Below are 24140 nucleotides of genomic sequence, written 5' to 3' on the forward strand. Positions count from 1 at the left end.
TCGGTAAGGAGGGAGGGCCAAGGTTTCACAGCATGCTTTAAAGACTTGCCCTTGAAGACATTGCAGAACAAAATTGCAAAACAAAACCAAGAAGAACAACATTTGTGTATTTTTTCCCCCAAGAGCATTTGTTGCAATTTCTTTTCAGGGCTGACATTCAAAGCCACCATGCCTGAGCAGAAAGCAATTCCACTTGTGCATGGGGAGGGTGGGGACAAAAAATGTCCCGTGAAATTTTGGGCATCCCTTCATACGTTGGAGCTTTTAAACTTTGAAAATAGGCAGCTTTTTGTGCCATCCTCTAGTCCCTGGGAGGGGGGCGGTTTCCATGGGCCATAGGATATGGTGGACCTCCCCTTCCATGGGCAGGAAGGTTGGTCCACTGCAGAGGTCCTCTCTAGACCAGTGGCATAATTCTTTGCCACTGTGGTGGTCTTGTCAGTGGTGATCCATGACTCCTAAAAGCAAAACTGGACTATTTTAGGAGTGTATCTGGGATGGGTCTGGAGAGGCTTTGGATCCTTTGAGAATGCCCCCAAGAACTGGGAGTGGGAGCTAAGCTGTCCTTGAAGCTGATTTAGTTATTTTGGAAACATTGTGAGGGGATTTAAAAATAAAAGTCAAGAAAAAAAGGGGGGAAGGGTTTAGGGTTTGGTGGTTTTTCAGTCACGGATGCTCCTCCTCCCTTGAACTCCATCGGGCGTTCTGTAAGATGTAGGGGGGCATGGTAAACTTATTTAAAATGATGCTGGTGGTGGTGAAGGTGGAGAGATAAATGTTTTTCTTCCTTTCTCATTGAACAAACTGATTGGCAAGAGATTCAGGATAGAACAAAAATGAAAGAGGGCTGTGGGCTCCACAACCACCTTGTGGACAATTGGTCTGACCCAGCAGGACATTTTTTCTCTGCTTATGGGAGGGCCTCCTGTGCTTGGGAGAAAGCTTTGAGCGGGGGGGGATGTGGGGCTGCTGCTTGAAGGCGGAGCTTAAAGGCTCTTGTGCGTGAGTCAAGCAGCCACTCCCACTGGCTTGGATCCCAGCACTGTAATAACCAGAGACGTAGAAGTTCCTGAGGAATAATTTGAAACATGGTGGGGGGATGGGTCAAAGAACAGCTGTCCCATCTGTAAAATGGCACCCTTATTTTCCCCTCACAGGTTCACCATATGGGATGTTTTTACCGGCGGCCACTTGTCATCTGTTTCCACCCTTAATCTCAAACTGCTGCCATTTAAGTTAATAAATATATACAACATTCTAGATTTCAGAGAATATAAATAGCAAATACGGGTGCAAGCCTGGTCTGGTATTTCTCTACACGTCCACTAGGGGTCTGTCTATATGCAGGGAAAGCCCTACAGTGGCTGTAGGTCTGTGCTGCATCAGTTAGATGATGCAGCTTCGCAGCCAACACGGGGCTTTCCCGTGATGCTGCCGTTTGAAAAAGTCAGGGATTTACCCTGATTTTTTCAGTCAGAGTGACATCAATACAGCTCTTCCACCGTCTGACCTTGTTCCGGGGCCAATCCGGGGCCAGACGGGGGAGGGGCTTGATGGAAGATGATCAGAAACCCTGCACTCCTGCTTCGGCATTGGGATTACTCCCGCCGCCACCCCGGGAGAAGGAAAGTGCGGGGTTTGAGAGGGAACTGGTGGCAACCTGGCACCGTGAAGACAGCCCCTTGGATACACTGGGAGTTTTGGGTGTACAAAGATTCCAGGTCAGGATTGTAGTGTTATAACAACAACAATGACAATGACACCAACAACAATGAAAAGGTCTAAAATAGCTCTGAGCTATCCCAGTCAGATATAAATTATGCTTAAATATAAATGCTTAAATATAAATAAGCATAATACAGGAAAACATTTTCCTCCCCAGATTGAATCCATACTGCTAGCAGCAAGTGGCAAATGAAAGATCAGGTAGCTGAGAACTACCCACGTCTCGCTTTTACCAAATGGCTCTGATTTCCTAGAATTTCGAAGAAAAGCTTCTGATATAATTTGTGCAGGCTGTGGAGAAACTTGACCACTTTCCGGAGGCCTTGGATCGTTGTCTTGGGGAAATGGTATGTTTTCAAATGCTTCAACCCATACATCAGGCCCTTGATGGTATCTTGGTCTCTGTTTTTTACTCTCCACAAGTTGAGGAGCTTGAAGATCTGTTCTGTAGGTTTGCACATCCTCACAATAGGCTCTGTTTCTTCTTTCCCCACTTTCTTTCCAGGTAAATTTTCCATCAAGACATTGAGCTGCTCAAAGGTGATATTGAGATGGCCAATGTGTTTCAAGACAGTATTTTCACAATGATTGATGCCTACAAAAGACAAACAGATACACTTGTTTATGTGCATTTGTCAAGGCTAAAAAGCTCAAAGGTTCTATCTAGACCACTCCCCTTCGATAAACTACTCCTTTCTTGCAATCATAGAATCATAGAATAGCAGAGTTGGAAGGGGCCTACAAGGCCATCGAGTCCAATCCCCTGCTCAATGCAGGAATCCACCCTAAAGCATCCCTGACAGATGGTTGTCCAGCTGCCTCTTGAAGGCCTCTAGTGTGGGAGAGCCCACAACCTCTCTAGGTAACTGGTTCCATTGTCATACCGCTCTGACAGTCAGGAAGTTTTTCCTGATGTCCAACTGGAATCTGGCTTCCTGTAACTTGTTATTCCATGTCCTGCACTCTGGGATAATCGAGAAGAGATCCTGGCCCTCCTCTGTGTGACAACCTTTTAAGTATTTGAAGAGTGCTATCAGGTCTCCCCTCAATCATAGGTGTGCGCAGCACATTTCATTTGGGTGTGCAGCCAGGTATTATTATTATTTAAAGGCGATCATTTATTGAATACTCAATCGTAAAGGACATTATTTTTATTCATTCATTTATTAAACATTGTAGACACTGATGCCCTACTCCTGGCAGAGAGGCTCCAAGCAGAGCGATTCCTTGTCATTCCTACTGTCAGGAGCAATGGTGCTCTCTCGGGAGCAGTGGTTCTTTGGTGTGGCAACAGAGTAGCTGGAGGGCAGCTGGAGGACTGTTCCTACTGTGTTTGGAGCCCCCTCTGGATCCCTCTTCAATGCCCACCTCAATTCAGTGCTTATTGCTTGGGACATTAGGGTGTGCCTGGGCACACCTGGCACACCCCTTGAGTGTGCCAGGTGTGCTTGCAATCAAGAGCAAATCTACACTAGTATGCTTGCAAGACTACAATCAAGAGCAAATCTACACCAGCATGCTTGCAAATCAAGAGCAAATCTACACTACAAACTGAAATTGATCGAAGAAACCCTGGGCACTGTAGTTTGGTTATAGTGCTAACAATTCTATCTTAGCTAGCATTGCTCCCTCATGGAACTTCAACTCCCAGGGTTCCTTAGAACAAGCCACGATGGTCACATTTATTTTTGTAGCACCGGCATAGCTTCAATGTCTTTAAAGCAGTGGTTCTCAATCTTCCTAATGCCGCGACCCTTTAATACAGTTCCTCATGTTGTGGTGACCCCCAACCATAAAATTATTTTCGTTGCTACTTCATAACTGTAATTTTGCTACTGTTATGAATCGTAATGTAAATATCTGATATGCAGGATGTATTTTCATTGTTACAAATTGAACATAATTAAAGCATAGTGATTAATCACAAAAATGTGTTTTCCGATGGTCTTAGGCGACCCCTGTGAAAGGGTTGTTCGACCCCCAAAGGGGTTGCGACCCACAGGTTGAGAACCACTGCTTTAAAGTTTCCCAGTGTGCTGCCTGACCCGCTGTTGTGCTAATCTCATTTGTTCCCCTAATTCCTCATCAATTTCATCTGGGTCATTTGGGGGTTCTTCTGTTCTCACAATCTCAGATGTCCTCGGCGCACAATTGGAACATGAATGGGTAGGATGACACTTGTGCACAAAATGGCTTGAGGAGCAGATTTGTGATTTTAGCACCACAATGGCCAGTTTCACCTTGATTATTGTGATAATCTAGGTAGTGGAGGTTGGTGGCTTCAATATCAGTGGGGCTGTGAATACACTCCGGGTTTCAATCAAAACCAGTCAGAACTCTGAAGGAGGTATCCAAGGCATCCACTGACATCAGAGTCACCAGACTCCACTGTATCCAGGCATCACAATAATCACATGGGTCATCTCGGCTGTAGCCAGAAGAAAAATATAATGTTAACTGGTCAGAGTACGGGTGCATCACCCTGCTTTTCTGTAATGTGTAATGTTACCTTGTATAATGTTCTTGACCATATCGTGGTCTTTGTTCTGCTGCTTCCATAATTTCAGTAGCTGAAAGGTCTGTTCCTGAGGGCTGTCCCTTTGTTTAATGCTTTCTAGGGTTTCCGCATTGACTTTTTCACCGGGGAGGCTGTCCTTTAGAGTTTCCAACCAGTTGGGTGAAAGCTTTGTGGGAACGCCAAATCTGAAGAATGCTTCCTCACATAGGGTTACATCTAAAACAATAAATAGCATATAAATGTCGTCATCAGCACCATCATTTTGATCTTTTGACCAATCATAAATTACGATTTATGCACTTTCAAAAAGTGCTGGCAGCTAGTGACATGAGGGAATTCATGTCAGAGCTCATGTCAGAGGGAATTCCATAGGCTAATTATTTGTTGTAGGTAAGGATGTTGTTGTTTATTCGTTCAGTCGTTTCCGACTCTTCGTGACTTCATGGACCAGCCCACGCCAGAGCTTTCTGTCAGCTGTCGCCACCCCTAGCTCCCCCAAGGTCAAGTCTGTCCCCTCCAGAATATCATCCATCCATCTTGCCCTTGGTCGGCCCCTCCTCCTTTTGCCTTCCACTTTCCCTAGCATCAGCCTCTTCTCCAGGGTATCCTGTCTTCTCATTATGTGGCCAAAGTACTTGGGTTGATTTATTTTATTTATTTATTACAGATTTATACTGCCCAACAGCCAAGGCTCTCTGGGCAGTTCACAATTAAAAACAGGGTATACAAAAGTCAAGATTTAAAAATTAAAAAAGATAAAATTTAAAAATGTCACATAAAACTAGAATAAGTTATAGTCCAGGGAAAGCTTGTCTTAAAAGATATGTTTTCAAGAGGCGTTTGAAGGATGTTACATTTTCTGCCTCCTGAGCCACACAAGGGAGGGTTTTCTAGAGGGTGGGTGCCACTACAGAGAAGGCCCGCCATCGAGGTTCTTCATGACGACATTCTGTTGATCTTGGAATGACGAGCAGGGCCTCCTCTGATAATTGTAAACGTCATCTGGGTGTATATAAGGGAATATACCTAGAGGTCTGCTAGGTATCCTGGTCCCAAGTTGTTTAGGGCTTTATAGGATAATAACATAACCTTGTACTTGGCTCAGTAGCTAACTCAGGCCACAGCTAGACCTAAGGTTTATCGTGGGATCATCCAGGGTTCGCCCCTGCCTGAGCACTGGATCCCCTGTGTGTCACGTAGATGAACAGGTTTGACCCCTGGACAATCCAGGGATAAACCTTAGTTCTAGCTATGGCCTCAGTGGCCAGTGCAGTGCTTTTAACACAGGTTTTATGTGGGCAGAGCTGGCCCTCCCAGTTAGCACCCTAGCTGCTGAGCTCTGCACAAGCTGCAGCATCCAAATCCCGCACATGGGTCATTTCCGATCTGTATCAATTTCACATGTGTTCATTCGTAAGTCTGTTCCATCCCATTCCTACACCAATCTGTGATTTTATAAAATATAAATATATTCTCAGTGAAAATTCATATTTAAAGACATATTTTGAATGCATTTTCTCACCAAGTTCACAATTCTATGTGTATTTTCACCCAGAGAACACGTTTCTATGTGTTTTTTTATCCTAAAATATTCATTTCTATAGGCATTTTGGTATGTTTTTTGAGCCAAGAACTGCATTGCAAGATTCGGAGAAGTGAGAAAAGGCAAAGCTAGCTGCGTCCTGACTCACATGTTAGACCAGCAGGTGCAGGCATCAGGTCATTTTGAAATGTTGAGATCATAGTTTTTAAAAAAGTTGTTACAATTGTTTTTAAATGTATATTGTATGTTTCTGTGGTTTTTAATTTTTGTATATTATTTTAAAGTGTTTTTATCTTATGTAAACCACCCAGAGAGCTTTGGCTATGGGGCGGTATACAAATGCAAATAATAATAATAATAATAATAATAATAATAATAATAATAATATAGAAGTCAAAACAAAACCCTTCAACCATCCCTAGCTGTATGTATTGTATCAGTCAGCTTCAAGGTTTTTGTATCAGCCAGCTTCAAGCCATTCCCTGCTTGGAGCCCAAACTCACAAGACTTCTCCACTTTTCCACTTGCACATACTTACCGATTTCACACTGCTGTTCTGATCTGTGGTTTCTTTCTCCGCGGCACATGTTGTCCCTCGTGGCATCTCCCTTCCACACCATTTTGAGATTGAGTGCACTGCAGTCGGTGTGGGGTCGACAAGCTTCTTTGGATGACCTTTCACTGGAGAAATAGCCTGCTGGGCAACGCTGACAAACTGTGTCTCTTTCAGGGGTACCTTGGGGAAAAGAAACCCAAAACCAATAAAAACACTTGGCAAACTCTTGGTACACAGCACTTCAGGCATTTCCTGTTTGGTGAAAGACAACATCCAAGGACTGAATTGAAAGCCATCAGGCAACGGTGTGATTTCTTCATTTCCCAAAGAATTAAGAACATAAGAAGGGCCATGCTGGATCAGACCAAGGGTCCATCTAGTCCAGCACTCTGTTCACCCAGTGGCCAACCAGCCGTTGGCCAGGGATGAACAAGCAGAATAGTCTTGACCTAGCACGATTTTGTTGATTAGCATTTTAAATCTCCTTGATTTTGCAAGTCAACTACACATTCAGAAATGTCTCATGGTAGAGCCCTTAAGGGAAGGACCAGTCTCTATTTGAATGTTCCTCCATGTCAACAACAGCAGCAGCAACAACAATAACAACAACACAACCCCTTCCTAAATAGAGAGCACTAGCACTTTAGGCAGTTTTTAACATGGGGGCATTCAAATATGCAAAGTGAAGGATTCAGATAGATTGGCAGAACAGGAAATTACATCCATGTCATGAATATGTACCATAATAGTCAACAGTGGAGGCTGGTGTTTGCAATGTCAGTGGGGCAGTGAATCCACTTCAGGTTTCAGTCAGAACTCTGAAGGAGCTATCCAAGTTAGCTCCTTTAGAATTCTGACTGGTTCTGACTGGAATTCAGAGCAGATTCACTGCCTCACTGACGTTGGAAACATCACCCTCTACTGCTACTCAAAATATGATGGGCTGGTGATGGTGATTAGACTGCAAAACAATGAAACCAACCAACCAACCATCCAGAATCCAATTGGGATGATCCTGAACAAAGTTATTTGGAAGTCTGACTAATTCCAAGGTTGCAAAAGTATGGCTGACTACCAACTTTTTAATGCCCATAGACAAGCCGGGCTTCAGCATCTGGGGCTGCAGCATTGACATTGCCCTGGGTCCCCTACACCAGTTGGGCTATGAACTGCCATTTTATATTTACCACAATGACCCCCCAAAAGTAACATAGCATCACTCTGAAAAATTAACATGGTAAATACACAGACACAGTGATGACGCCCATTTCAATTTCCCACAATACCATGCCAGGTTAGGGTGACCAAATGAAAAGGAGGACAGGGCTCCTGTATCTTTAACAGTTGTATTGAAAAGGAAATTTCAGCAGGTGTCATTTGTATATATGGCAAACCTGGTGAAATTTGCTCTTCATCACAACAGTTAAAGTTGCAGGTGCCCTGCCCTCTTTTAAATCTGGTCACTCTAGTACAGCTCCTGCAGCTTTAACTGTTGTGATGAAGCAGAAATTTCACCAGGTTCTCCATATATACAAATGACACCTGCTTAAATTCCCTTTTCTATGCAACTGTTAAAGATACAGGAGCCCTGTCCTCCTTTTCATATGGTCACCCTATGCCAGGTGCTCCAAGGTATTATGGGAAATTTAAAATGGGAACCAACAGAAGGAGAGTGCTTTGCCAAAGGTCCCTCAATCTGGAGCAGAACTGGCCCTGCCCGTAAATGATGTCACAGAAACAAAGCTTCCAAACTTTCAAGGAATTCTCACACCTTCAATCAGGTCACTGTAATAAGTATTGGGATGAGTCACAAAATGGTTCCTTTAAATCAGGCTTGTTATGCTCACATTCACTGTGTGAGTGATACATAGAATGCCAGACGTTAAGGTGACCATGTCAAAAGGAGGATAAGGCTCCTTTATCTTTAACGGTTGTAGAGAAAAGGGTATTTCAGCAGGTGTCACTTGTATGCAGGCAGCACCTGGTGAAATGCCCTCTTTGTGATAACAGTTAAAGCTGCAAGAGCCTTTCCCTCGTTTGTATCTGGTCACACTAGGCAGGTCTCCTACAGCTGTAATTGTTGTGATGAAGAGATAATTTCACCAGGTGCTGCATGCATACGAATGACACTTGCTGAAATTCCCTTGTTAAAGTTACAGAAGCCCTGTCCTCCTTTTCATATGGTCACCCTACCAGCTGTAGGGTGGCCATGTGTCCTTTTTTCTTTTTCTTTTTACAGAAGATAGTTCTCTCTTTGAAGGTCTGCCAGAGGACCATCCTGCATCCTCTGTTTAAATGGTGGTCCTGTCCAATTCCAATTGAAAGATAAAGAAGCTTCAGAACTGTTGCCCATCAGCACCTGGGAAGCAGACTGATCAACTAAGTCATCAGATCACAGACTTCCACTGAGATGGACTGTATTTCTATTAAAATTAAAACCATTCTTTCTGAAATGGCATCCAAATGTGTATATTAGCATTTGCAAATTTTGTGCATAAAGTGAGCACTCTACAGCCATGTGCTATGGCCTGCTGGGTGCTTAATAACCCCAGTCATAAAAGGAGGAGTTTATCAAGCCCCTGGGTGTCTTTAATTCATGGCTGCCATTCTGCAGATGATTTGGGGGCTTCAAATTTCACAGGTTGATTGAAGCCTTGTCTGAGCAGCTTCCCATTTCGAGCATCACCACACAGGGGGAAATCACATTTGCTTACCGTTGCTTCTCTGCCCACACATTTGTCCCTCATTACTTCCTCTTTAGAAAGAAGAAGTAAACAATGTGCATGTGGCCCATTCAGTGAGCCATTTTGATTGTGCTGCTTCTCCAGAAGGAGATAGTGGCAACTTCAATCTTTAAAATAAGTTGGATTTACTGGGGTATTTTACGAGGCACAAAGAAGCTAGAAGGGGTGGGAGGCACATGGGAGGCAGATAGCATTGAGGGGGACCCACGAAATTCCGTGAGTGCCCAGTAACAGGCATGCAATAAAACGCTCATCTGATGGAGCTCTTCAATATAAAACAGTAATAGAATTCAAATTGGTGTTCTATTCTCCCCCGGATCAAGTTAACATTTTGTATATTTCTACCTTTCCCATGTAAATTATGTCCATGGTTACATTTAGCTGAGATAGATTTGACTAGAATATGAAAGTAGAATTTTATAGGTAAATTATGGCTGGATACAATGAATGAGTTTTCAAATATTTAAAAGTTAAGCAATAGCTCAGTAATGCAATATACTGAAGATTATGTATTGATCCTTCTTTGGGTTGGCTAGATTATTGCATAATTCCCAAAGGTACAATACTGATGCATATGTGATTAAACTGATATTGTAACGCAATTTACATAGCAGATGCTGTGTAAGGATTAGAGGAAGGTTTTTTAGAACTTGGGCAGGAAGAGAGTTGTTGTTCTTTGTCCCTTTTTACTCAAAGATTTACAATAGTGATTTTTAGACTGCACTTAAGAAAAGATGCTATTGTGGTCGTTAACGTACATAGCTTCAAATGCAGAGATCTCTCAACACAAAAAAGAATTGGCCCTAATAATTTCAACCCCCTCTGCATGTAATTAGCAGTGTTGGATTGCATGAAATCCATTCCAACAGCATTCCACCGATTGTCAGGCACCTTTTGTTCCATTGTCCACTCATCAATGGAATCAGATTTATTTATTTATTTTGTAATGGGCTCAAGTTACAGGAAGCCAGATTCTGGCTGGACATCAGGAAAAACTTCCTGACTGTTAGAGCAGTACGACAATGGAACCAGTTATCTAGGGAGGTTGTGGGCTCTCCCACATTAGAGGCATTCAAGGGGCAACTAAACCATATGGCAGGGATGCTTTAGGGTGGATTCCTGCATTGAGCAGGGGGTTGGACTTAATGGCCTTATAGGCCCCTTCCAACTCTTCTATGATTCTATGATTCTATTTAAAGTTGTTTCACACCTCGATCCAGAGGGAGAGGCAGGTAAGAAATAAATAAATATATTATTATTATTATTATTATTATTATTATTATTATTATTATTATTATTATTATTAGAGTTGGCAGAAAGAGAAAATGGCTGACCCACCCCTTCCAGCTCTGGATCTGGTCACTATGGTCTTTGGCTCCACCCACTGCTGATGTAAGGCCCCTTGACAGTTCAGCTGTGTGGAAATGCAGCCTTTGACCCCCCCAAAAAAGGTGGCCCACCCCTGCCATAGCAGAATGTCCCATTTTTACTGGAATCCAGAAGTCATTTGAATGCAGTCAAGAGAGGAATCACCAATGAGAGATACATGCGTCCCAGGTCCCCACGACCAAAGGGGCACAATGTTCCTGGTTATGGCCTCTGAAGAAAATAAGAAATCCTTTCACTTAGGTAATTTAGCTTTAAAATTACCCCCCTCATAACCTATGGCTGCGAGAGCTGGACCATAAGGAAAGCTGAGTGAAGGAAGATAGATGCTTTTGAACCGTGGTGTTGGAGGAAAATTCTGAGAGTGCCTTGGACTGCAAGAAGATCAAACCAGTCCATACTGCAGGAAATAAAGCCAGACTGCTCACTTGAGGGAATGGTATTAAAGGCAAAACTGAAGTACTTTGGCCACATAATGAGAAGACAGGATACCCTGGAGAAGAGGCTGATGCTAGGGAAAGTGGAAGGCAAAAGGAAGAGAGGCTGACCAAGGGCAAGATGGATGGATGATATTCTGGAGGTGACAGACTTGACCTTGGGGGAGCTTGGGGTGGCGACAGCCGACAGAAAACTCTGGCGTGGGCTGGTCCATGAAGTCACGAAGAGTCGGAAGCGACTGAACAAATAAACAACAACAACAACAAATTTTATTCAGAAGCAAAAGTCTTCTGAATAAAATTACTACTTGACTACACTGTTGAAAATACTGAGGTCAGCAATAGCCACAAAAGAATAGTTATTACATACTACTTAAGTGACAAATGTCTGTATCTTGGAATACTGAGGGTCAGCAGTCAAGAAATTGTACAGCCAATATAATACAAATGTATGCTCAAGCACGACTTGTTCCCAATCCTGCAATCCATAGTTGGGAGGATCATTTGCATGGAGAATGAATGAATGTATTTGGGGGAAATGCATTACTGATTCATGTCAATATCTTGGTTTATCAAATTTGGAGAGCTGCTCAGTCAAAGAACTTCATTTCATATCGGAAATGTAGCTTACTGGTATATTTTATTTTTTTAAATGAATTATAAGAATTCTCATTCCTCTGGAAATATAAGAAGGCACTTAATGTACTATTTATTTGTTTATTTATTTATTTTAGGATACTGGGGGGTGGGGGATCATAATTTGCATCATGAAGTTCTGTAACTCCTGAGGCTGGTTTCCCAGGCATTTGATGGCATATGAGAATTGTTTATGGTTGTCAGTGATGTATTTGTTGTTTTATGAGATCCTTGCAATTTAATGAATCATTATTGTAACTGTTTTAAATTTTGTATGTTTCAATTTTATTGAAAGTCGCCTTGAGTCTTTTTCCTTTTTTTGTTTGTTTGTTTTTTTAGAAAGGTATCTCATTATATATATATTTCAAAGTTGGAAGTTAGTTTTTAACTGCCTTCCAGTTGACGGATTCTCATGAAACACACTTCATCAGACACACAGATTCCATGAATAACAATGGTTTTCACTATAATTCAAAGTTGGGGCTTTATTTATGTTCATAAAGTTTTTCTATTGAAGAACTTAGCAATGTACTATGAAGTTTTATTTTAAATATATAAAAAATGTTGAGTATAATTAAACAAACATAATTAATTGCAAACTGGAGTAAAATGAAATATGAACATGAAAATGTATCTGTACACCTTTATAAACAGGTGCGGGCCAAAGTACATTGATATGCTAGTAACCTACGGCCTGTTAACAAATCATGAAGGGATTAAGAGACACCTACAGTTGAAAGTAAACCAGTTTAGTTTAAACCATGAACATTGTATTTAAGGAAGTTTTAAAAGACGTAAGATTTTGAATGTTTCAATGAACACAGTTAGTTAAGTTAAAACGTTTGTAAGATTTGATTGTTCTCTGTGAACCAATTGTTTGTTTAAGAAATTTAATAAATTACAATCACAACAGCTGCTACTACTGCTGCCGCGTCTAGGTAGAATACTAGCTTCCAGTTCTCAGTCTGATTAAAATTTAGAACCAGTATGGGCTGGGTTGTTTGTGAGATGATATTTACTTATAATTATTTCTAGCCTAGAATTTTTAATTAAAAACAGACTAAAGTCATCTTCTCCAGTGACAGAAGTAGGGTTCAATCAAACATCATGCAAGTGGAACCCTGCTGTTAGTACAATAAGACTTTCTCCTTCTCTCCTCCTTCCTGCTGCTTTCTGTCCCCAGCCCCCTCTTCAAATCTGTACCAGAGGGTTTTGCATAGGGTGACCATATGGAAAGGAGGACAGGGCTCCTGTATCTTTAACAGTCGTACAGAAAGGGAAATTTCAGTAGGTGTGATTTGTATGCATGCAGCACCTGGTAAAATCCCCTCTTCATCACAACAGTTAAAGCTGCAGGAGCCCTGATCTCTTTTGTATCTGGTCACTCTAGTAGTATAGCTCCTGCAGCTTTAACTGTTGTGATGAAGAAGGAATTTCAGCAGATGCTAAATGCAAACAAATGACACCTGCTCAATGCCTTTTCTAAACAACCGTTAAAGATACAGGAGCCCTGTCCTCCTTTTCATATGGTCACCCTAGTTTTGCAGCCCTTAGCAGCAGAGCTGGAGGATGTGCAAGGGATGTGTGTGTGTGTGTGTGTGTGTGTGTGTGTGTGTGTGTGTAGTATCATTCTTAATTCCCCCTCATTGAAGAACACCGGTGCTCTTTTTCTCCTCACCCCCTCCCTCTCTCTCTCTCTCTCTCTCTCTCTTTTTTTAAAAAATGCATAGCTCCAATCTTTACCCTTTCGAATAATACCAGATATTGCCATCTTGTCTGGCAAGGGAGCCGTTGGCTGCTTACAAAATATATATTAATAATGGCTTTCCTACGAGTATCCATTTATGACACTGGTAATTAATTACTGCCAGACATTTACGACGACTTCTGCTATTACACTAATATTGTTATAATTACTCTCCGGGTGCTATATCAGTTAACACTTCTGCTGTTTGTCAAGAGGCACGGAGGCTTGAAACTGCATTCTTCCCCATGAAAAATGTTATTAGTTATCTTATCCATAAATACTGCATCCCAGATAATGTCCCTGTGAAAGAGAGTCGATCCATCATGTTTCTCATTAGAATGCAATTTGCAGCTGCCATTAAATTACCCATTACAGTAAGAGCAGAACATTTTTGCCACTGCGAGCAACATTACTTTTGGCGACAGTCCAGGGAGATGTTTAGGAGGACGGCGGCTTGTTTTTCACGAGCCTCGCAATGAATTTACTATCCATCAATTCCATCCAGGCACATTTGTTTCGGAAACTTTTCAAGCTTTAGGACTGGTCGATCACTTCCAGGCAGGTGGTAGAAATGGGACGTTTCCTAAGCCCCCGACGAGGCCACCATAAACATATGGGGGGTTGGGGTGGGAATCAAGTGCCAGCTCCAGAATTTTGGGAGCCCTTGGACAAGACATCATCAATGCCCCCTTCCTTCATTGGGTCAACTTCTACCAGCTCCTATTGCTCCTCCTCCCTTTTCTCACCATTGCTACCACTTGCTTGCTTGACAGGCAGACAGCCTGAGAGCAAGTAGACAGGGGCATCTACTGCTCCTCCTCCTTCTCAGGTGAACAAACAGGGCAGGATCTACACTACTGCTTTAAAACAGGACACACTCCAAATACAGTTTTCAAACTGTTTTCAAAGTGTCATATCTTGCTTGGTGTAGATCTGCCCCAGGTTGCAATACTGAAGAGGAGGAACAAGTCCAGGGACTTCTTGTCAATGCCCCCCCCCAAAAGCCTCAGCCTTACTGTTTCAAGGAGCTTTAAGACATGCACTGGTTTTAAACGTTTGAATTAGTTGTATGTATTTTATGGTGTTTTTATTAGCGTTGTACCCCACCCCCGATCCAGAGGGAGAGGCGGGTAACAAATAAATTATTATTATTATTATTATTATTATTATTATTATTATTATTATTATTGTCTGAAACCAAACACTCTGGTGGGACGGCCAAGCTGCCTTACTCCCTGTGCCACTTGGACAGCTTTCCGGCTCTCCACTGTGCTCTACACCACCCTGTCATGACTGTCAGAAACATTGCTGTGGTGCTGATAACCCAGCCAGACCATGTGACCTGAGGAACCGGAACTATATGCCCGGAACTATATAGCTCCAGCAAAGGCATGCACAAGGGGTGTGCCAGGTGTGCCCAGGCACACCCTAATGTCTCAAGCAATAACTGCTGAATTGAGGGGGCCATTGAGTACGGATCCCGAGGGGGATCCAGACACAGTGGGAACAGTCCTCCAGCCTGCCCTCTGGCTGCTCCGCTGCCATCACCCCCAACAGTGTGCCATTGCTCTCGGTAGCAGGAGCGAAAAGGAATCACTCTGCCGGAAGCCACTCTTCCAAGAGGCCAAGAGGAGGGCCCCCGAGGGCTAATACCACCTCATAATCCCCTCCTCTGGCCAGTGTCACCACAAAGCCCCACCAATGCTGGGACTTGAGGTGTGTCTCCTCATTCCTCCCCCCTCATCTGCAAGAGCCCTCCTGTAGTCAGGCAAACACAGAGTAGGCGACCAGTGTCTAAGTGTTTAATGAATAAATGAATAAAAATAATGTCCTTTATGACTGAGTATTCAATAAATGTTCACCTTTGAAAATTAATAAATGAAATTCCCTGGGTGCCCGCCCTGGTGACATGTGCTGCGCACGCCTATAGGCTCCGGGTTTCGTCCTTCAATCGGAGCAATTTGTCTGGGTGAGGAGGTGCTGGCTTAGTATTTGTTTAGACTCCTCACCATGCTGCAAACTGACTCCAACCCATCTTAGACCACTTCATCTGAAACTTTGTCAGCCTGCTCTACAGCCTACTCATCAATCTGCTTAGACCCTACTACTTGCGTATGACCCTGCTGGGCCCCCGAAAGGAGTTTAGGACAGCATTCATGGATCCCCTCCTCTTTTCATCCCCACAACAACAGTGTAAGGTACTTTAGCCGCGAGATGGTGAGTGGCCTGAGATCATTTAGTGAGCTTCATGGCTGAGCTGGGATTTGAACCCAGGTTTCCCTGCTCCAACTCCAAACAGTTATCCATTACACCATACTGACTCTCACTACCCTGCCTCTAGTATATAAGATGTTACTAAGCTGTGGCATATTGATCCTGAAGAAAAAACACATACCAGGTTTCCTTCTTTTCCAGTATTTCCTAGGCTAGTCTCCTGGGGGAAAATCCTGACTCACCACAGGTGAATAAGGAAGCGGCTACTTTCAGCCTAAGTGAATCAAAACATCTCTTGAAAGCAGACACATACCTTGCTGAACCACGCCAAACCCAGGAGGGCACACTGTGTGCCTTGCGCAGAATTCCAGGTCAAGGTACCTCCCCTCGATGCACTCACAGTACCGGTTCGTGGTGTTGCTGCATTCAACTACCACAAACTGCAGCTCCTTGCACACCACGTCGCAATAATAGCACTCATCATCACTGTTCCAGTCATCTGAATAGTGCTGATCGGGACAGGGGGCACACTCAGTCTTTGAAGAAGTCGTGCAATGCCGTTTGACGTACGTTGCAGGTGGGCATTCGTCACACGTCAGCTGACGGCCGGTCATACGGTCATAATGGAGGTACGTGCGAGGAATCACCTGGACAGTCCATTTCACAGAGATGCCCAGCAACTGATAGGAGAGATATAACACCATTTTTGCATTTTTAATTTTTTTGCAACACATGATATCACTTTGAGGGCACAATTTTAAAGGCTATAATTTTATTTGTGGCGTGGCTGGTTGGTTGTACCTAGTAGACAAGAGCCAAACAGTGAGGGACTTTTACCCAGAGGTATGGAAGTGGGTTTCCCAAACATACACTCACATGGTGTACAGTTTCCCATATGAACAGTTTGTACCTGTATCATACCCACAAATCCTCTCTATGACATGCAGGGTTTCCCAAAGAAGTAGAACTTTCCTCTTCCCTACCCATCCCTTTTTCCTTGTGTGTCATGTCTGTTTTGATTGCAAGCCTGTGGGCAGGAACCATCTTATTTATCTGCTGATTTGCAAGTCTTTTCTATAACTGCTGCATGTATAGGATTGCACTGTAAATTAGGTTTGGCTGTATTATAAAAGGCAGACTATGCTCGCTAGTAGGGTGACCATATGAAAAGGGGGACAGGGCTCCTGTATCTTTAACAGTTGTAGAGAAAAGGGAATTTCAGCAGGTGTCATTTGTATGCCTGCAGCACCTGATGAAATTTGCTCTTCATCGCAACAGTTAAAGCTGCAAGAGCCCTGCCCTCTTTTGTATCTGGTCACTCTAGTATAGCTGCTGCAGCTTTAACTGTTGTGATGAAGAGGGAATTTTGCCAGGTTCTGTGTGTTTTTGTTTGTATTTTATGCTTTTTATAGTTTTAAATTTTGTATATTTCTTTTTAATGTTCACTGTTTTTAACTTTTGTAAACTGCCCAGAGAGCTTCAGCTATGGGGTGGTATAAAAATGTAATGAATAATAATAATAATAATAATAATAATAATAATAATAATAATAATAATAATGACACCTGCTGAAATTCCCTTTTCAATGCAACACTTAAAGATGCAGGAGCCCTGTCCTCCTTTCCATATGGTCACCCTAGTCACTAGTATATTGCTACAATAGAAACCCCTTTTAGGGTGCTTCCGGATGAGGCTTTTATTGTGCAATTGCCAGTGCAAACTGGTGGCTCCGATTTTGTTAGGGTAGTGACTTCATTCTTGGTTTCAGTCACAGCCAGACAAAACTCTAAAGGAGCTTTCCAATATGCTGAACTCTATCCCAAAAAAATGGTTCAGGACCTTTACAGTTGTGGCTGATTTTGACTGAAACCCATAATGGGATCACGGCCCCCACAGAAATCAGAACCTCCAGTCTTCACTTACAATCACTCTGCTTCATTCACTGAAGGAGCTATACTCGAGTGTCCAGATACAAAAGACGGCAGGGCTCCTGCAGTTTTAACTGCATGCATACCAATGACACCTGCTGAAATTCCCTATTCTATACAACTGTTAAAGATACAGGAGCCCTGTCCTCCTTTCCATAGGGTCACCCTACTTACAATCACCCTGCTTCACTCACAGAATTTTATGGGGGGAACAAGATGTCATTGTCTTCCCCTTGTAACACCCCCTCACTGCGTCTTTGATCTTTTTTCTTAAAATCCACTAAGGAGGGAAAGACGAAATCACAGCACAATGTCTTTTGATCTATACTTAATCTTAATTTTTCATGATTTTCAAAACATCCTGGGATCAAACAGCGATTTGTAGTCCCCCTTTCCCTTGGAAGAGGATTTTGAAAGAGAAATTACATCATATTAATTTCCTTTAGAACTTGGACACACCTCTCCCAGTGATCTCCAAGCGGAAACCAAATGCCATTTGCCCCCTGCCGCGCCCCCGCCCCATGAAATAAGCACAAATTATATAACAACTGCAAAGACAGTCAAAGCATGTTTTCCCTTCAATCACAGCCTTGTGAAAGTAAAGAAACTAGTTTTTTCAGCCTTCAAAAAAATATGATCATACATTTTGGCTTTGGGGTTTTCACGCAGACCGCAGAAGAATGTTTGAATTTACTGAAACAGATAAAGCACCAACTGTTTGGAATGCCAAACACATCCTGTTGCCTAGTTTTCCTTTGAAAATCACTGCCAAGTCAAATCTCTAAATTCTGGTACTTACTTCTCGACATCAGATAAAAACATCATAATTGCCTTCAGACCAAAATCCATCTGGACATCCATTCTCTTTCCAGCAGTAGCCAGAAGATAGTTTAGCTATGGAATTCACTCCGACATGTTGTAGTGATGGCCACCAATTTAGACAAATTCCTGGAGGAGAAGACTACCAATGGCGACTGATCTTAATGGCTGTGTGCTACCTCCAGTATCACAGGCAGTAAGCCTGTGTACACCAGTTGCTGGGGAACATGGGTGAGAGACTGCTGCTACACTCCTGTCCTACTTGTGGATTTCCCATGAGCAGTTAATTGACCACTGTGTGAACAGAATGCTGGATTAGATGGACCCTTGGTCTGATCCAGCAGGGCTCTTCTCATGGGTTTGTTCTTCTGTTTTTATTCCTTCTATTTCCAATGTTCAGAGATGAGTGCCATAATTTATGAAGCCAACACAGCCATCTATGCACAGGAGGGAGGTATCAGCAAGCATGGAGGAACCAAAAGGTTTGAAGAAGTACAAAAAAATAATTTTAAAAAAACATTACGGTAAAAATGCATAAGAAAGGAGGCAAAGCAAGCCAGTGAGAACTGAATGTACTCAATGTGGCCACCAACTGTTGGGCAGGGGGGAGGTAACTGAACTGGTGCCCTCCAGATCTGTTGGACTGCAGCTCCCATTATCCCCAGCCAATATAACCATTCTGGCTGGAAGTGATGGGAGTTGTAGTTCAACTCACCTGGAGGGCACTAGATTGGGGAAGGCTGCCCTAGAGATTCTCTACATATGCATTTCCTGAGAGGACAATGTTTACGGCTGAGTCTGACTCCAACCTGATGTGCGCTTACCTGAGAGTAAGTCCTATTGAACACAGTGGGACTTCTTTCTGGTCAAACCTGCATAGGACTGGGCTGGTACATCCCAGTTATGGATGAGGGGAGTATAAATATGAAGCTTCCACGGTGTAAACTGTAGCTGATGCCTTACGTTAGTGAGAAATCTTGTGTGCCTAGTAACGCCTTTCTGGTTCTCAGTAATCTTTATATCCACTAGAGGGTGCTGTGGCTCCCAGGGAATACAAGATATATTTTGCAAAATCCCTTCCACTACTCCCACCCACCCACTGCTTCTTGAGTTAGAACGTGCAGAGAGCAAAGAGGATGGCAGAGAGTCAACCAGTCCTTGTGCTAGTCTAGCAACTGTAATTATGAACTGGCCCATGCACCACATCTTATCTCATGTTTCAACATCAGCATTAAAAGCGGAAGACACTTAGGGCATCACCCTATGCATGTTGAGACAGAAAAAAGTACTACGAGTCCCAGCATTCCACAGCCTCTTAAGGGGCAATTCTATGCATGTTTAGACAGAAAAAGTCTTACAACTCCCAGCATGCCCCAGATTTCTTTTCTGTCTAAACATGCATAGGATTTCACCCTTAGGTTTTTACCCCACCTATGTATTTGGGGGGGGGGGGGGGGTCTGCAACCCATGGGTCCTTCCAAGCAAATCTTGATACCTCTCTCTTGTGCATTAATGATGCCATTTTGACTACATAAACAATGGCTTAGATAGCCTGAACATCAGAAAGCGAGGGAATGGTGTATTTATGCCATTTTATCTTGCCCTTTCTCAAAGAGGTTGAGTGTGGCATTCATGATTCCTCACCCTATTTTATCCTTGCAGCAATCCTGTAAAGTAGGGTAGGTTGAGAGATAGTGACTGACCAACGTCAGCCAGTGCACTACATGGCTGAGTAGGGATTTGAACCCAGCTCTCTCCATACTTAGTCCACACTGGCTCTGAATAGGGATGTCCATCACTGGGAAATCTGGCCCTTAATGGGCTCGCTGGATATCTGCCTGCTGCCTGACTTTGCTTGCTTTTGTGAGCTAAGCTGCACAGTTTCTCCAACTTCTGGGGACTTCTCACATCATTCGTTTTTTGGGTCTTGGCTGTAATTCATGCAAACAGAAACGTGTGCGAATTACAGCTGTGAATTGTGCAAATTTGTGTTATTGGCACAAATTACAGCTGTGTAATTTGTGGTCGTGATCTGCGCAAATTACACTCCTTCATGCAAATTGAGGCCATAATTTATGTAAATTGAAAAACAGCCAAACTCCACTAGCTGTTCCAACTTGCTGCAGGCCAATTCTGGCCAGCGAGTGGAAGACAGAACAGAGTCCGGGGGTGTGGTGGGGGGTAAGCCAATGAAACTTCATTGGGCTCCTGCTCCCCGGATTCCTCGACATTCCTAGCTCTGAATAATTCAAATAAAAACCCCAAGTAACGTTTTTTTTAAAAAAAAAGCTGCAGTTGGGTCTCCAGTACAGTTAGTTTGATATACTTTCAAGATACCTTCTTCTTCCCCACCCCCAAGGTTGCCTATTGCTCTCCCTATAACCAGCTCCTCCTTCTCAGTACCCTGAAGAGATGGTGCTGAGCTGAAAGAGTTAGAGGCAACTCCATGCACAACTCTTCTGCTGAGGAAATGCCAGCAGAGGGAGACCTTAATGCCCCTGTAGGAGCTGCCAAGGTACTGTTTTTACATTTCAAAGTGAAATGCAGCTATTTTAAACCAGCATTTAACCAGCAATGAAACGGATATGCTGCACATGGTTTTTGTAGCTGGTCATCCATACCTTGAGCCTTGTGTGGTGCAGAGTGGTAAAGCAGCAGTTTCTGCAGCTGAAACTCTCCCCACAGCCTGAGTTCGATCCCAGCAGAAGCTGGTTTCAGGCAACCAGCTCGGGTCGACTCAGCCTTCCATCCTCCCGAGGTTGGTAAAATGAGTACCCAGCTATCTGGGGGAAAGGTAATAACAGCCAGGGAAGGCAACGGCAAACCACCCTGCTATAAGGCCTGCCAAGAAAACGTCAGGGAAAGTTGGCATCCCTCCAAGAGTCAGTAATGATGACTCAGTGCTTGCACGAGAGGTTCCTTTCCTTTCCATCCATACCTGTGTATAATACACTAGGGTGGCCTTCCCCAACCGGGGCCCCTCAAGATATGCTGAACTACACATCCTATCATCCACAGCCAGCAGGATCATCAATCTATCACAGCCGAAGAGCACCAGGATGAGAAGCAAGTAATTTCTGGCAAATATCCTTCTAAGTATGTGTGTGTGTGTTTCTTTCTAGCAAGCAAATGTGCTGAATATTCTTTCTCAAACCAAGGATGTGTAAATTAGACAGTATGATAAGAAAAATTGTTACATGATGCCCATCTTTATCTTGGCTCCGAAATTTTCAATGGGGAGCAGTATATAAATATTGTAAATAATTAAATAAATAAAATCTTTGTTATACTGTCTAATGGCAGGCTACACTTTCACGAAGTAATAACTATATGTGGTGGCCATAGAGGGTGAAAGCTGATACAGTTGTGCCTCTGACCAGCTCCTGTTCATGCTATGAAACCATTAAAAACCCAAACAAGTGCAATCCAGCCCAAATTAAACATATGCATGCTTAACTCTCACACTGCAACTGATGGCGATATTAAAGCATTTTTAACTTGGGCTGGATCATTCCCAACTTTTTAATGTCCTGTGGGTGTATACACATAGGGGTTTTATGTGAATTGCCATTAACACAGATTTCATGAATTTAAGATGTCTTTCAATCATAAAATAATGCTAATAATGCTCTCAAAGTGCACAATCCACCAGGAAGTGAATTTTTGGTCTCCCCTTCCCCAATACTTAGGTTCCTGGGGATTTTTTTTTTTTAATTGAGAAATTCTGCTGCACAAGTGCCAGTGGATTGAGTCCCATTTTAAAAAACAATATAGCCCATATAAAAGCAGAACGGGGAAAGAAAAACATTTTCATTGTCCAAAGAGTCTCAATAGGAGAGACATCGTTAATTCGCCAAATACATGATCCATCAAATGTGAACATGAAACTAAGTTGGCAGACAAAAGGGAGCATTCACAGTTGTTTGATCAGCCTTTCCTCCTCTTTCCCCCAAGATGAAAGATGTTGAATGTACATTGAATAGCTTTTGGGTAACATCAGACATCGCTCAAGTGTATTAGTCAGAAGGCAAACAATTCTCTGCCGTGGCTTTTGAGGTCGATTTCAAAAGGTATTTGTAGATTTTGATTCCTAGCTTGCCCTTTCCCCCAAGGGTAGGGCATAAGTTAAATAAATAGATTCCCAAAGGTAAGTCAAAGAGAGGGCAATGACAGGAGTGGAGGCGGAGGAATTCGGAAACCATGTGCATAGATTGTGGTAGTGCGGACACGGCTGTACCGATGCCCACTGGAGCTCCGTGTGAGCAGGACCTGCCCCGTTCCTTTCAACTTCATAAGGAGCTCTGCACGTGTAATGGGAGCAATCAAGTGCAACTTTTTCCACTAGAAAAAAAGATGCACAAAGATCTGGGTTGTGGTCATTTTCACCAGGAGGGACCAATGGCAGAGAAGAAGACCTGAGCTTCAGTCTCTGGCATCTCCCATTAAAGTGATCATTGGTAGCAAGGCTTGGAAAGTTCTAAGATTGGAAACTCTGGAGGGCATCACAGTAACACGGTATTGGGATAAATGGACGAAGGATCTGACCCTCTACAAGGCAATCGCATACATTCATACATATATACATATCAATTAAAAATTGAACATGCCTATTCATGATCTGAACCGAAGCAGTCTTAGCTCAGTGGCAGAGCACATTTTTCCCCCCATGCAGAAGATCCCAAGTTCAATCCCCGGCATCTCCAGGTAAGGCTGAAGAAATTCTTGCCCAAACCCTGGAAAGCGATTGCTGCCAGTCAGTGTTGACATTACTGGGGCTAGATGGACTAATGGGCTGATTCTGTATACACCATCTTCCTACGTTCCTAATCTAATCCAGTCCCACCGATTTGTTCCTGTTCCATGTTAGTCCTCCTCTCCATAGACTTCCTTGATAATATGAAACAGATCATCCCCTTCGGAGTGGGGTTCGTACCGCCCTAGGAAGTTCACTCAGAACTAAGAGGTGGAGAGGGCTGCCGTACCTCAAAACTGTGGCATTTTTCAGGAAGCCAGGGGTTGCTTTCTCCCTTGTCCAAACTTTGCTTCGAGATTCTGATTTAAGAACAAAACAAAAACCCTCTATCAAGTTTACTCCAAAGCCCCGAAGAGGAAAACCCCAGCCGGCAGAGGACAGGGATTGCTATCACTGCTCTCTGATCATGTCAGTTCCAAAGCAATCGTCAGTCTCTGGGCAAGGACTTACCACAAGCGTGCAGCACAGGAACTTGTTCATTGTGGTCGCTTTAAAACCCTCAGGGAGCTGGGAAGGCAGACAAGCAGTCCAGGCAGCTCTCCGGTCTCTTAGCAGCATGCGAACACTGCCCCAGCCCATTAAAAGCGCCTTTTTATATATTTCTACGCGCACCCCCCCACACACACACACACACCATGCAACAGGAAACCTTGGCTCAGCTCAGAATATTCATTCCTTCCCCATGATCAATTTCTTTCTGATTTTTTTTTTTTTTCAAAAAAGGAACCTGCGGATGATTTCATCCCATTTCTTTCAGCATTATTTAACCACAGGCTGGGCTGATGGGGGTGGGAGGGAAGGAGGGTGTGTCAGGATCCGGGCACAGCGATGGGTTAACTAATTACTGTCTGCAAGCCACCGCCTCTGCTGAGCTCCTGCCCACCCGTTTTCTGGGCAAAGAGGGGGAGTCTAAAAGAGACTCACCTCCAGGACAACAAGGCGTGAGTTATTCACAGCCCTGGCTGTTGTAGAAACGAACGTTTAAAAATATCTCACTGGGACCGAGTGTTCCTCAAGGTGCCGACCAGAGAGCTTTTTCCTCTTTCTTTGGCCAAGCTGTTGCCTCTGAACGAGAGCTGAAATGAATAATGTTGGTTAAGGTGACCATACGGAAAGGAGGACAGGGCTCCTGTA

General features: G+C 43.3%; 1 protein-coding gene across 1 annotated transcript; it reads right to left on the minus strand.

Moving 5' to 3' along the window:
• Positions 1–1721: 1721 nt before the first annotated feature.
• TNFRSF11B (TNF receptor superfamily member 11b) lies at positions 1722–23559 on the minus strand. Its single transcript, XM_063131089.1, has 5 exons — positions 23457–23559; positions 15820–16186; positions 6325–6522; positions 4235–4459; positions 1722–2320 (listed from the first exon to the last, which is right to left on the minus strand). Exons 1-5 carry the CDS (start codon positions 23484–23486, stop codon positions 1938–1940), a joined length of 1203 nt encoding a protein of 400 aa, XP_062987159.1. The 5' UTR covers positions 23487–23559; the 3' UTR covers positions 1722–1937.
• Positions 23560–24140: the final 581 nt, after the last annotated feature.

Source organism: Elgaria multicarinata, chromosome 7 (assembly GCF_023053635.1).
Source record: "Elgaria multicarinata webbii isolate HBS135686 ecotype San Diego chromosome 7, rElgMul1.1.pri, whole genome shotgun sequence".
In the NCBI taxonomy this organism is placed as follows: Eukaryota; Metazoa; Chordata; class Lepidosauria; order Squamata; family Anguidae; genus Elgaria; species Elgaria multicarinata.